Here is a 14,156-nt window from a genome sequence, read left to right as displayed (position 1 = left end):
AAAAAACTGCTCCGGTTTCTCTCCACCCGCCGGGAGCCGGGGGGAGGGGCGCTCGGGTCCCGCCGGGCTGGGGCTTGTATCTTACCCCCTTCACAAGGCGCTGGGTTCTTGCAGGTGTGGATGTGGTCTGGATGTTGTCCTGTGTCCTGTGGTCTCTATTTTAGGAAGATTTTTCTTTGTTATATTTTCATAGCTCTATGTGTTTTTGGGAGGAGATTTCCACTGCTCTACTCACGCCGCCATCTTGGCTCCCGCCCCTTATGTGGCTTTTTGTCCTTCTATTTTGTCTTTTCATTTTGAAAGCATCCCAAGAACTTTATTACAGGTGTGCAGCTATGAGGATAAAGCAACCATCTGTATGTGTATTTATGATCATCTTTTGTCCTTTTGGAATGCTGGATAGCAGGAGAAATCCCAATCCTGGGGGCAGCATCCAGACGAGGCGGCAGGGTGGGCAGTGACTTCTTAAACCTTATCCTGGTTCATGAGCAAAGCTGTAGGCACCCCTGGTTGGTCCAGTCACATCACAGTGTGTGAGATGGGCTTAAGAAGAGTAGCTGAGAACAGAGGACGCAGGCCTGCCAGTGAAGGAAGAAGGGAGCTTTTATCAGGCCAGGTATCAGAGGTGGCCAAGTGTTTCACCCTTATTTAGAAAATTACCTTCTCTTTCATTATAACATCACAGGAAGCAGTAATGAAAGCAGTCCTTTTAATCTTACTGGGCAGATTTTTGGATATTTCAAATTATTAATGGCAGATTTTCACTATAAAGTCAGTGACAAAGATGACTATCATTTTTAGGGTCGGCAGACATATAAATAAGGTTATCAAAAATTGGGTTTCACGTTCCATATTAACTAAGGATCTCAAGTATTAGTTGTTTCCTTCTGCATAAACACTTTAGAGTGATTATCCTGGCTTCTAATTTTAAGGGGTTAATACCAAGTTGTTTACTTTCTAATCACATGTTGAAGAACTATTTAAAAAAATGTACAGAGTAGCAAGGATAATTTATTTCAAGAGGTTGCCCTTTAAGTCAAGTATCTCTTGAATTTTTAAATAGCTTGATTGTTCAGTTTTAAAGGAAATCATAAACATTAAAGTAACACAGCTTGAACAGCTAAAGATATATTTGCCAAATGTATTATGAAATGTAATTTAAGAGGTACATTTTCTCAAAATCAAACTCTTCCCATTTTACTATACTTACTGGAAATTATTTATGAACCTCCTTTGATAACAGTTCTAATAAAAGAGTAGAAATCACACTTGAAGATCATCTAAATATTTTTTGGAAATGAATTTAGATCTCAATTTCAAGTAATCACAGCACGGAGAAATTGATTTTTCTTTGAATGATAAATCTCTTTTGTTTTTCAAAAGAAAAGATGGAACACTAGAGATACACAGGGAAAGTGTGCTGCATCTGTGTGCTGTTTTAGAAGCATCACGGAGGTGCAGAAGTGTCATCCTGTCACAATTCATCAAGAAAAGTGACATTGGAAAGATCAAATGTATAAAAATAGAAAAAATTTGGCAAATGCAATTACACTTGCATCTTCTAATGAATTTTTATTGTCTGCAGTACGCACAGTTCATTCGGCTGCTACAGAAGCTGTTGGCATGGCAGTGTGGGGCCGCTGAGGAAGAGTTCGTGCAGAGGTTTCGTAGGAGTGTGACTATTCAGTCAAAAAAGCAGCTGATTGAGCCCTTGCAGTATGATGAGCAAGGAATGGCCTTCAGCACAAGTGAAGGTAATGGCATCTGCTGAAAGAAAATGAATTTGGTGAAGACTGAGAAACTGTAATTATTTTTATTTGCTGTTGCTCTCTGGTATTCAATTTCTTTTGGCTACTGCTATTTCCTCATTTTTAAGGTTCTGCTGAAGTTTTAAAAACATATCTGCATAATCACATGAACACTTTCTGTTTTCATAGATTTATAGTGAACCTTTTTATTTTCCCATTTTCAACTGGTAGAAACAGTAAGATATTTATAATAAAGGTTTCTTATATAAAATGAAAATATTTGGTGAACCTGCATTTCAGATGCTGAAACTGAAACAGGTGAAAACTTTAGGTCCTCAGCTCACATTTTCCTTGTAGATACACAAAGACGTCCTGCTGTAACTTTCAGGAACTGATCTTATTAAACAGTGTGTCTGTAACTCTTAAAATTTAACATCATTCCTTTATCTTTTTCAATGAATCTTTTCAGAGAAATAGAGCCTTTCCTGAGGATTCCTTTTATTTCTACTAGTTATATTTTATCATACTTTTCATATATTAAAAACATTTTGTGATTAAATACCTTCTTACTGGCTATAAAAGGAGGACACTATGTAAATTGAGTGTTTTTTAAAGTAACATGAATAAACATGAATTATTTTGTTGCTGTGGAAACTAATTTACAATCATTGTGTTCCTAAAATGGAATTGAAGAACAAAGTTACCCATAAGCTTTATTACATTGATTATGATGTAGTTTATCTGTTTGTTTTTGTTTGACTTGTAACAGTTAAACTGTCCTATATAGAAGGCTATAGTTATTTGGGGGAAAATTTCAGTGTACTTGTACCTACCTCAAAGTATTGGTCTTGAAGATGTTCACTAGTAGAAATGTTACATTTCTAAAGGTAAAAGGAAGAGTGCCAAAGCAACAGCCGTTGTCTATGAGCGTGGAAGTGGGAGAATACAGATAAACGGACTCGATTATTTGCTCTACTTTCCGGTGCTACAGGACAGGTCAGCTCTTGGTTTTGCTTTTGCTTTTTGTTATTAAAGAAAGTGTACTTGGTAATACATCGTGATCAATTAAGAAGGCTGATTCTCTTTGTCTGAATGATTACTTCTCTTCACCAATATAACTTGCAAACCAGCTAGAGGGAAGCAGTCACTGTTTTTACATAGTTTTTCAGACTTGTAAAAAGCATCTCTAGGTTTTCTCATTCATTGGAGCTCCTTTTTTATCAGATACTATCGGAACTTGAGTATCTGAGATGTTTCTGGCATTGTGAAATACAAATTATGCCAAATGTGAGGAAAGAGATTTCTACCTTCCATTTCCCTAATTTGGGGGTGGGCATGCACAGAACTAAACAGCAACAAAGGCCTTGGTGCTCACCATCATAGCATTAGAAGAAGTCTGCTTTATCACCCTGGAGCTTTCTCCTGTTTCTAGAAAATTGATTTTATGTGTGTATTGAGCCAGCAAATAAACTTGGCATTTCTGTGTTAAAATAAGAGTTGTCCAGCTTTTCTAGTCCCAGTGCTAAATGTGGCAGTGGCATTTTTTGAACTTTGTATCCTATTGAGAAATACACATTAATAATAAATAGGTATTATACTTCAAATCCTCTAGGTATACTCATGTAGATATCTCTGTGAGTCACTATGTAAAGACCTCTTCTTGAGGTGGTTATTGTGTTTCCAGTAGCAACTGTCATTATCCACAAGTAACACAAGTTCTGCGTGATTAGCTCCTCCTGTCCTAGTCCTTCTGTTTCCCGAATGTGTAGTGGTCTTTAAGGTCAAATGGGGTAAAGCTCTTACGATGCCAATGCTTATGTAAGGAAAAGAGGACCCAGCTAATGCAGTAGAAGCTTCTGGACTGAATAATTACCCCGGATAATGTATGTTTATTTTATTTGTGTGTCTGTGTTATCTGTGGCAGGAGATAGCCCCCTGACTCTATCTAATAGGAATTAAACAAATCATTCTCACAGAGAAATGGGTGGAAGAAGTTCTTATTTCCCTTACAACAGCCAAAGAGAAACCCATAACTTCAGCATTGGGGGCTGCTAAGAGGAATGGCATTTGACCAATAATTGGAGCTCCTTTTTTATCAGATACTATTGGAAACTATTTTATTTGGAAACTGTTCATTTGTTTTCAGATGTAACTCCTACTGCTTTAACAACAAATCCTAATTATAGCTTGATCTCACAATTAAATTATATCTGTAGAACTTATTTTTCAATTTGAATTGAAACAGGCATTTACTAAGGATTGTCTATGTGCATCGTCCTGTTCTAGGCATTATGAGACCATCAGAGCAATTCAAGATAAGATTTCTGTCAAGAAATTTCCTATCTGTTTGGGAAGCCTGCAGCCAGACTTGGTGGGAATGGGCCCCCAAACTGTCTCATCATCTTTAAGTCATTGTAGGGGCATAGAACAGCCATGCAAGCTGTAGACTGGCCTTTCCCCATGCAGGAGCTGCTCAGGAGCTTACAAATTCACCAGGGAGGTGACCATTGACCAATAGGAAGACGACTGAACCAAGAATCAAGTGATCTTGAGTCTAGTTCTGTTTCCAAGCTCTGTGACCTTAGCTAAGATGCTTAAAGGTGACTTTCCTAATTGGTAGGAAGGAGTTGATTGAATGTGAGGATGTCTAAGATGTTTGCCTGAAGGTCAGTTGAACTGCTTACTCATCTTTCCAGGGCCTTTCTTTAGGCTGTTTTTACACAAACGTAACAAACAGATCATTGGGAATATTGACTGTGTTGCCTCCACAGTGTCACTAGAAATTTGTATTCATTCATTAACTTATACAACAAACATTTATTACTATGTGCCCAGTACTGTGGTGTACAGAGATTGATAATATTTCAGAAAAGGCCTTTGCTCTTTATGTCCATAGAGTAACTCGTAGCTGATCATCTGTACAAATGAAATACATTCTCTCTCAGCACTAACCATGTAAGATTAGCAATGTAAGCAATTACAGAAAAATAAAAGAGGGTATGCAATTATGCACATACTGAGTTACATGCTATAGAGTTGGTGCCATAGGCCTAGACAGACATGAGGAAATTTTTTTTTTCGAAACAACTTTGATTATATCACAAAGAACAAAGTAAATTTGATTCTTTCAACTCAGGATTTCATCTGAGATCCTTGAGAGGAGAGATGAAATGTGAAATATTTTCATGCCATATGATTGTTTTGCATGTTCTAGTTTTTAGTCCAGGTTAATTAAAATCGATAGCTATATAGTCATTTTCTGTTGTTAGTTTCCCTTTGGGTATTTCTTCATCTGTCTGTAAACTTAGTATTGTACCTAAGTGAACACCAGCTTTCCAACTGTCCAGACTCTTCTTAATGGTTCTTTCTTACCTTGGATCCTCTGGCTCAATTATTCTTATATATCTTGAGTAAATTATGAAATATATTTTTTTCTAAATTGTCATCTAAGCTTCTTTATTTATATAAGCATTTTATATAAATTGAGGAAGCTTAAAACATTAGGAATTAATACAGGTAAGTATTTAAGCTCCCAAGCAAGTGGGTGACCAGAGCATCCCTTAGTAATGGTATTTATGTCACTAACCCACTTAATTGTGGTAGGTCGTGCAGAGACCTCCTGTGACATGTGCCCTTGGCAATCCCATAGATTCTTTTTCCTCTCTTTCCTTGCTGAAAAAGTGAAATGGTGGAAGTAGATAATCAGTCTCTACATTTTCTTTAGTTATTATGATATGGCTGTGACTTAAAATAGTGCTCTTCGTATAACATTCCTATTTTTGGTTTGGTTGCTTTGAAACATTTGTTCAAAAGGGCAGTCTGTAGATTTATGTTGTTTCATACCACTGTTTTTTGTTATTAGAGTCATTTCATGCCTGTCAAAACAACATCCCTATTGAAACACTACCCTCACAAATTCCATCTAGTAAACTATGCTCTTTGAAGTCCCTTTCTGTCCATCTGTCTACATGCCTGAGGAGTAACACTTGAATGTTGTAGCTGTAACCATCTTACAGCTTCACTGTACAATAAGCTTTATTTTAAGTCAAGAAAGCTACACTGTCAGACAACATAAATCAACTTTTCTAAATAAAAACTCAGCAGTGATGTTAAGACAAAATAGCAAAATCCAAGTACTTGGCACCTGTGATGGTAAACATTGTACCTGGCACGTAACAGATACTTGTTCCATCGAGCAAGAGAAGGCCCAGGGCCATGATCTGTGTTCTGTACTCTAATCGTGTGGTGCCCTCCCGGTAATGTGTGGCTGCTCACTGGCTGTGAGGGAAGCACTGTGCAGTGTGTCGCTTGGCACCAAGCAGGTAGCAGGACCCTGCAACTTAGAGACCCGTGAACAGGAATATACATTTCAGTGAGGGAAGAAAAGTCAAATGTGGGTTTAGTAACTTTTACAACTAACCATGTCAAGATGAGCATTACACAAACACATAAGTTCACTATGTTTAGTGAACTTAACTGGCATTTGATGAGTTATTGGAAAGGCCTTTTAATATTTTAGCTGACCATTGAATTCAGAGAGGTTAGATTCAGTTGATGAAAGGAGTTTCCCACTCTGAGGCTTCTTTACAAGGTTATTTTCAAGCATCGGAAAGTTCTTGTGAGATACACGAGATCCAAAGTGAGATGGAGTGTATTGCTGTATCCAAGTAAAAGAGAAATGCACCTCAATCTCAGCAAAGCATTCTAAGTATCAGAAATATACCAGTGTTTCTCCGTAACGGGCTGATTGAGAAGTATGGATGCTGGCGTGCCTTATCTGGTTTTGGAGACTGTCCAGAATGTGGAGTTTATGAAGTCCTGTGTTTTTACAGTGATTAACTGCATTTCCTTGTTATAGAGAACAGTTGATGTTCCCTTTTCACTTCCTTGACCGGCTTGGAAAGCACGATGTGACCTGCACAGTCTCAGGGGGCGGGCGGTCGGCACAGGCCGGAGCAATACGCTTGGCGATGGCCAGAGCCTTGTGCACTTTTGTCACCGAGGAAGAGGTCGAATGGATGAGACAAGGTATGAGTTGAGGTGGGAGGGGCCCGGTTGTCCCCATATTATCTGTAAGTGTTTATTGGATTCTCGTACAGTCACCTGAAATCAGAAGACACTTGGTTTATTATGCAGTTTACTGACTTCTCTTTTCATACTTTAGACCCATAACAATAGTTTCCAAATTTTTTCTACAAAGTGAACTTAAATTAGAAAAGAAAAGGGGGCACTCGCAGCATCAGGGAAGTTTATTCTGGGCTTTAAGGCATAACTGTTTACCCAGTTTAATAAGTGCTGCTAAATCGTGTCTAACAGATGAGTTGGTTGTTTTGATGTTGTCACAGAAATTTGTAGTATGTATTTGATTTAATGATGAAGCCCTTAAGGTATTTCTTTCCAAAATTATTGGAGATTTCCATTTTTCCATTGTGATGTTAGTTCTAATTCTTTGTTGTCTTATTCACTCTGTGTGACTTCCTCACCTGATTGTGAATATGAGAGTCTCTTCACAGTTTAAGAAAGAATATGCTGTCACTTTGTTAGGACACTGCTTTAGCATTTATAGTAAATAAGAACTATTTGTGAAGGGAAGAAAGCACTGTGGGTGCTCCACACCAGAGGTGCTCCACACCTCTGGGCCCCAGCTCCTCTTCAGCAAGCAGATGGCCTTCGCATGCCTGTCCTGCCGTGAGAGCCCCTGGGGTTCCAATAATATGCTGCAGGTAAGCCTGCAGCTGTGGCTTCGGCTTTAAACCTCTTAAAAGTCTACTTGCTTATAGACAATTCACCATTTTATAGAATTCATATCTAGTCATTAAAATAATTTGGTAGGACCTTAAAATTTCAGCTAAGTTGAGTTACTGGGCATGTTGAAAAGTAATAAAGCATTATTAATCACAATTTAAATTGGAAGTTAGAAAAGTCTTGTCTGCATTTTTTTCAAAATATTGTTGTTTCATCCCATTCCCTTTAAGGACCAGTAAATGTAAAAACTTAGGGATTTATTAAATGTTTGAAGTTTGCTTTTGTTCTTTGCCCATTTAAAAGACTCCAATAAAACCTCTATACCTATATACAATCAGAAGAAGTGCTAGTATTGGGAGAGTAAAAAAGACAGTGAGAAACTGTGGTCTGTTTACATACTTAAAAGCATTTAAAGAACTTTGTCATCACTGGTGTTCTTGAAATCCGTGGTCTTTACTAACATATTTTGGCTCCAGCCACTGTGGGGGGGGCATCATTTGGGCCGTATGTTGAGAGCAACTCATTAATTACTATTGCCTGAATCACTGTTACTCCTGATGATTAAGAGAGTGGAAGCTTCCAGTTCATCCTGACTTTATTCTTACACAGAAAACTGCTTATGCTGAGAATACAACTGTAAAGCTTATTTTTTAGATTCTGAAACAAATACCAAGAGACACTATTCTTACACAGATTAGAATAATAGTTCTTTTCTCAAATATGTTGATTTTGTATGTGTGTATTCATGTATGCTATTAATATTTGATGTCTGTATCCTTCCTCATACGTGACCTTACAATAAGTTTTTCTTTTCTCCTTGTCTCCATTAAAACTTTCACGTCTGTAGTATTGAACACGCAGAGTTAGCTCCATAGCAGTGAGTGGTGACTGTCTAGCCACGAGCAGCCTTATCGTAAAGGGAACAAGTTTAAAAACCAAAAAGGAATCCTAGCTCTCTCAGGATAAGGAAGGCAGACTCAAATAATGTACTGGTGCTTGTCTCAGGAGCTGGGAAAATACCCTAAAAGAATGAAAGCAGTCTGCTTAGTGTCATGAGATTTATACTAGCTGATAAATTATTACAGGGCTGGTTGCTGTCCTCTAGTTTTTCTTTTTTATCTGACAACAGTGACTTAAAACTCACGCTGTTCATCCCCTTTCCTGCTGGGCAGCACACACTTTCCATGGCTCTTAACAGCTTCCCTTTCTATGCTGCAGCTGGACTCCTGACCACGGATCCCCGCGTCAGGGAACGGAAGAAGCCGGGCCAGGAGGGAGCCCGCAGGAAGTTTACCTGGAAGAAGCGCTAGGCCCTGCTCCGCAGCAGAGATGACGCACTGTGTGCATGCCTGGCATGTGGCCGCCGGGAGTGTTCACTGGCCAATGTGAGGGCACCACTGCCCTGCGTTTGCGTTGTGACGTTTATTTTTAAGTGCTACTCTGTAAAGATTACCTATAAATATCATTTTTAAAAAACTGCTTTATTCATTCTTCATTCTGCTGCTTTATTTTTTAAACTTTTCCAGAAGATAATCTTAGCATAATTCATAGAATCTTGTCATGTTAGATCTGAAGGAACATTCAGCGTCATCTAGTCCAGTGACCTCACTTTGCAGACAAGAAGGCCCAGCCCCAAGATTAAGTGATCTGCCAGAACTACATGGCTAATTTAAAGCTGGAGCTACGCTTGAACTTACTTCTCCTGAATCTGTTGTTTTCCCATAGGGCAGCTGTTACAACATAATTTCCAACATTCAGAGATAAGAGTGTTTGTTCAGAAGATTGAATGAAGGTGAGTGTCTGTCAGGAGCTTGGGGAGCTGGCGAGGCCTGAGCTGCTGGGGTCTAAGTAGCTGATTGAAACAGTAAGCCGGGTTCTCCGTCCCACAGCCTCTGTTTCTATGAGTTCCACTTTTTTCAGGTTCCACATGTAAGTGATACCAGGCAGTATTTGTCCTCTGTCTGGCTTATTTTACTTAGCATAATGCCCTCCACATTGGGTACAAACTTTCAGTTGTAAGATGGATTAGTTCTGAGGATCTCCTGTACAGCCTGGTGACTCTGGTTGCTGATACTGTATTGTGTACTGAAGTTTGCTGAGAGACTGGATCTTGTGTTCTTACCAAAAGGGGGAAAAGGTACTAACTACTGAGGTGCCAGATATGTTCTCTAACTCAGTGGTGGGCATCCTTTGTGATGCACAGGTATAGCAGTTCCCTGTCCGCAGGGGAGGCGCCCCAGGGCCCCCAGTGAATGCCTGAAACCGCACCTGCAGTACTAAACCCTGCGTGTGCCTGCACACCTGTGATGAAGTTTAACTTGCACATTAGGCACAGGAGATCACAATAACAACACAGAGCAGTTGTAACAATGTGCAGTAGAGAAGTTATGTGAATGAGGTCTCGCCCTCTCGCTCTCCCTCTCAAAATATCTTATTGAGCCTCACTCCCACTCCTTGTGATGTGAGATGATAAATGATCACGTGACCAGGTGATGTGCGGTAAAGGACGCAGGCACTGTGACTGACCTAATGATTTGTGAGGAGGAGGATCTCTGCTTCTGGAGGAGGCTGAGGCAGGGAACTAGAACCCGCACTCAGGGGCTCAGGCTCTACCGTTGGGGGAGAGTGGGAGCGCCTGGAGCAGGGAGGCCTCTGGGACTGGCTGGGACTGGCTGGCAGTGGGGCTTGGGGAGCAGATGAAGGGCAGGCTCAGGAGCTTTGCAGCGCAGGGCTGACTGGGGAGCTGATGGGCGGGTGCTGGCCCCAGACCCAGCGGGCACACTGGAGGAGGTTGGGGAGGGGGAGAGTGATCCCTGTGGGGCCAACGGGGTTCTGGTCTGGGTGTTTGGGAACCCCCTCCATGGAGGCAGGTTGCACAGCTGGAGGCTGTTGCGTGGCTGGGATCCAGAGCGCACAGCAGAAAGAAGACTAAGGCTCAACTCAGACGCCACCCGCCAGGCATGAAGTCAGGGAATCAAGGCCTTGGTCGCAGGCCCCACGTGGTCCAGGGCTGGGGAGATGCAGGAACCCCCGGGCTGAGGAGTGGGCTTTGCCACCTGGCGGGCAGCCCTCCCTGCACCAGACCACAGCCCTTTGGGCAGATCGTCTAGGCGGTCGGCAGACCTGGGTGCCCAGAGGCTGGAAGCAGGTGCTACTCTTGAGTACACCCACTGTGTGTACAGCATTGAAGGGCTTATAGGAGCTATGTCTTTAAACGAGAATTTGGCCAAATTACCACCTTGAGGTAACAGTAAGAGCTAAGGCTCCTTTAACTCTTACTTGGTGCCAAATACTACTTTAAATACTCTACAAATATGAACTTATTTAATCCTCACAGCAACTTTATGAGGTACATACTGAGAAAAATCAGTGTCCAGGGAGGTTAAGTAACTTGCTCACGTGACACAGCTAGTGAGTGGCCAAGCCAGGTTGAAATCTGGAATCTGCAGTGTGTGCTCTGAACCGTACAGAACACCAGGCATGTGATGGTAAAAACAGGTGGTTTCCTCAAAAATGAATGACAAAGTCGCTGAGGGGACAGAACAGGACAGGGCAGGAGCACAGCAGTGAGCCTCAGACCACCAGCTACATACACTTTGGTACAGTTAGAAGACTTGACAGAGGAGACGGAATTTCTGGCAAATCCTAATGGACAGGTAAGTATTGATTAATCAGCATTTATATTAGGCTCTACAACCATCCTAGACCCCTCATCACATTCAGGAAGGGGAGTCAGCTGGCCATCGAGATGGGATTATCACAAGCACAATGAGTGGGCTTTGTGAGAAGGGTCCAGGTGACGGGACAGCTATGGGAGTCCAGGAATTAAGGCAGAGTAAGGCACTCAACCACCCATTTGCCCAGGACAGCCCCAGCTTACACCTGTTATCTCAGTATAACTACTAAATAGTTCCCCCTTCTACTCTCCAAAGTGTCCTGGTCTAAATGATAAGTCCTGTGGTGACTCTAGCTTTAGGAAATCCATGAAACCTTGACATACTGCCCAAAGTTTTATGTATATGTCACTTTCTGGGCATAGGCCATCTCATTAAAAATGCCCAAAGGCATTGGTCCCCAGGATATGAAGAACCACTGACAGAAGGGCTTTTTTGTTTTTTTAAGTAAGTTTGGGCTTTGTGTGCAACAGTGAACCCAATGGGTGACAGAAATGTCGGTAGGACAAGGGAGAGGGGCCTGCGCCAGGTGGGTGCAGGGGGTGTCAGCTTTACCTTAAACTGGGAGGTGAGTACACAGGTGCCCACTTTATTATACCTTCCAATGGTGGTACATGCAATTTTTACTATGGACTATTTTATGGTTAAAGACTACCCTGACTATGTGGAAGTTTCTGAACACAGTCTTGAGTTCATGTGACCCTGGGCAAGCTGATCTGGTTACACCCTGATTGCTCATTTGTGGGCTGGGGAGACCAGCAGCACCTCTCCAAAGAGATTACAGGGATTCAGTTACCTCCACGTAAGCCACACAGCCCATAGGAAGTACTCTGTACAGGTCGGTTAGGATTCTCATCAAAAGGCCCTCCATAACCTGTCATTCTGTTAAACAGAAGTATGCAGTGACCCGGTCCTGGAAGAAGGGAGAATAGACGTGATGCTAAAAACAAGTGGTTTCCTCAAAAATGAATGACAAAGTCGCCTGGTACATTTTTTCCTCTTTTAGCACCAAGTTCATTGACTACTTGGGAAAAACAAAATGTGATGATACAAATGGTGGAGTAAGTTGGTGTTGTAGACCAAGTGTTTCCATGTCTGTTAAAATATGTAGGCTAGACTCCATTCAGGACGCCCACAGACACGGGTGCTCAGGCATCTCAAAGCCTGAGAACCGCAGTAGGTAGCAGCAGTGAGCACTACGCAGATAATCATAAGGAAGGGTCCATGTGTTGTATTTGACAAGTAGTGAAATCAAGGGCCCTTAATGGGGAAGCTGGTAACACACTCCCCAGAATTAATAGGCAAAGAACCATAGACCTAAAGCTTATTGTCATTGTCACCTCACAAGAATTACTGCCACCTCACCTTTGGGGAGCAACTATGGGCTGCAGGAGTTTTTCTTGTTCCTAGCCTTGGCTAATACACACAACAAACACTACTAAAAATTGAAAATAGCTTTGAATGCTAAACTATAAAAACTACTGTTGAGCAAAAAAATCTCACCAAAGAATTTTTTCTCTCACTTCACAGAAAGTGAACGAAAAATTATTACTGAGGTGCAAAATGTGAAAAAAAAATTTTTTTAAAGAAGAGTTCAAGTCATCGCTGTTTTCATTCAACACAGACCAGTAGCTTTTTAAACTAATCAATATAATTAATGTTACATCAAAAAAAAAAAAACCCTGGATTGAATTAAGTCTTTCATTAGAATTAAAAGAAAAGTAAAGGTCATGGTTTATGGAGGAAATGCCTGTATTAACCATGTGTTTCTCCTGCTCTGACACCTCGGGGTCTTGCTGACTCCCAGGGCCCACCAGTTCTAGAGGTGGATGTGCCTGGGGTGCACCTTCTTGTGCAAACCCACCTGTGCAGAGCACATGCCTCCCAACCACCTCCTCCCTGGGCCTGCCTGTAGCCACCTGCTCTCATCACTGCAGGGCCAGGACTGCACGACCGGGGACAGCCCCTGCGCCCCAGAGCCACCAACGCTGCCCAAACTACCCAGCCCCAAGCCTCACTGCCTGTCATCGATTCCTCCTCGGAAACCACAGTAGAGGCTCTCCCATGTTTCTCTGGTGCCCCCCTCCATCCCTGACCCACCCGGTGCTTCCCTGTGTGGCCCTGCGTGCCGTGCCCCCCTCTTGGGAGCTGCGAGTAGCTGTCTTCAGTGGCCTCCCATCTCCTGTTGGCCTCGCCACAGCTGGTAACACTAAGGCCTTCAGTTTGGACAAGGCCTCAGCCTGTCCGGTGCTGTTACAAGGCGGAACAGGTCAGAGTGTAACTTCTATGTTAGTGCCTTTGTCGTTGGCTTTCTATTCATTTGCTTGTCAGGTTATAAACGTCAACCAGACAAGTTCCTTCTACAAAGTTTTTCTGAAGGAAGGGAGGAGGCCCCTTAGGAGGGTGACAAGTTCACACTACTTTTTCAGCAAATCACTGCCACTTAAGCTTTAAGTAGTCAGGCGCATTTTGGATCCTCTGTGAGAACTGTCCACGAGAACTCCGCATGTATTCCTGCCCCGTTTCCCAGGACTTGACTGTACTTCTCCTCCTAAAAAGATTGGCATCTCTCCAGGGGAGGCAGCCTCCCAGCGTGAGGCCTTTCTCCTGATGTCAGGAATGAAGGATTCCTATGTAACCCCTCTCCAGGACTATCGGAGCTGACGGAGGACTCTGCCTGTGGAGGCAGCACCATCAGGACGAGTGAACCGCCCCACAGAGGCCCCCACGTGTACCCAGGGCCTCTCTCTCCCATGTAATTGCAGAATACATATTGCTTCTCTAAAGGGAGGGGAGGAAATGGTGGAAGAAAGGCCTGTTTCCATGGCGGTGGTGACCGGTTCAAGCCGAGGAAGCTGGGTTCTGCATATCCGCTGGGGGTGATATTCGGGAATGTTAGGACTGTTGGGTGCAGGTTGCAGATGCCCCAAACTTGGACTTCCTTTAAACTGAACGGGAATGTCTTGGGAGGTGTCAGGCCTGCCTGCGG

At 42.3% G+C, this 14,156-nt stretch overlaps 1 protein-coding gene across 2 annotated transcripts in view; it reads left to right on the top strand.

The window, feature by feature from the left end:
* The window catches only part of MRPS9 (mitochondrial ribosomal protein S9), a 91,929-nt gene extending 82,945 nt beyond the window's left edge, over positions 1-8,984 (top strand). The window contains exons 9-12 of one of the 2 annotated variants that reach the window (XM_037020027.2): positions 1,586-1,754; positions 2,636-2,744; positions 6,607-6,776; positions 8,712-8,984. In XM_037020027.2, coding sequence (XP_036875922.1) covers positions 1,586-1,754; positions 2,636-2,744; positions 6,607-6,776; positions 8,712-8,803 — 540 coding nt within the window. In that variant the 3' untranslated portion in view covers positions 8,804-8,984. The remainder of the gene's footprint in view (positions 1-1,585; positions 1,755-2,635; positions 2,745-6,606; positions 6,777-8,711) is intronic. The other variant, XM_037020025.2, reaches the window with a different exon arrangement.
* Positions 8,985-14,156: the final 5,172 nt, after the last annotated feature.

Source organism: Manis javanica, chromosome 1, assembly GCF_040802235.1.
Source record: "Manis javanica isolate MJ-LG chromosome 1, MJ_LKY, whole genome shotgun sequence".
NCBI lineage: Eukaryota > Metazoa > Chordata > Mammalia > Pholidota > Manidae > Manis > Manis javanica.
The sequence above is the reverse complement of the archived record's forward strand: the minus strand, read 5'-3'. Positions and strand labels throughout refer to the sequence as shown.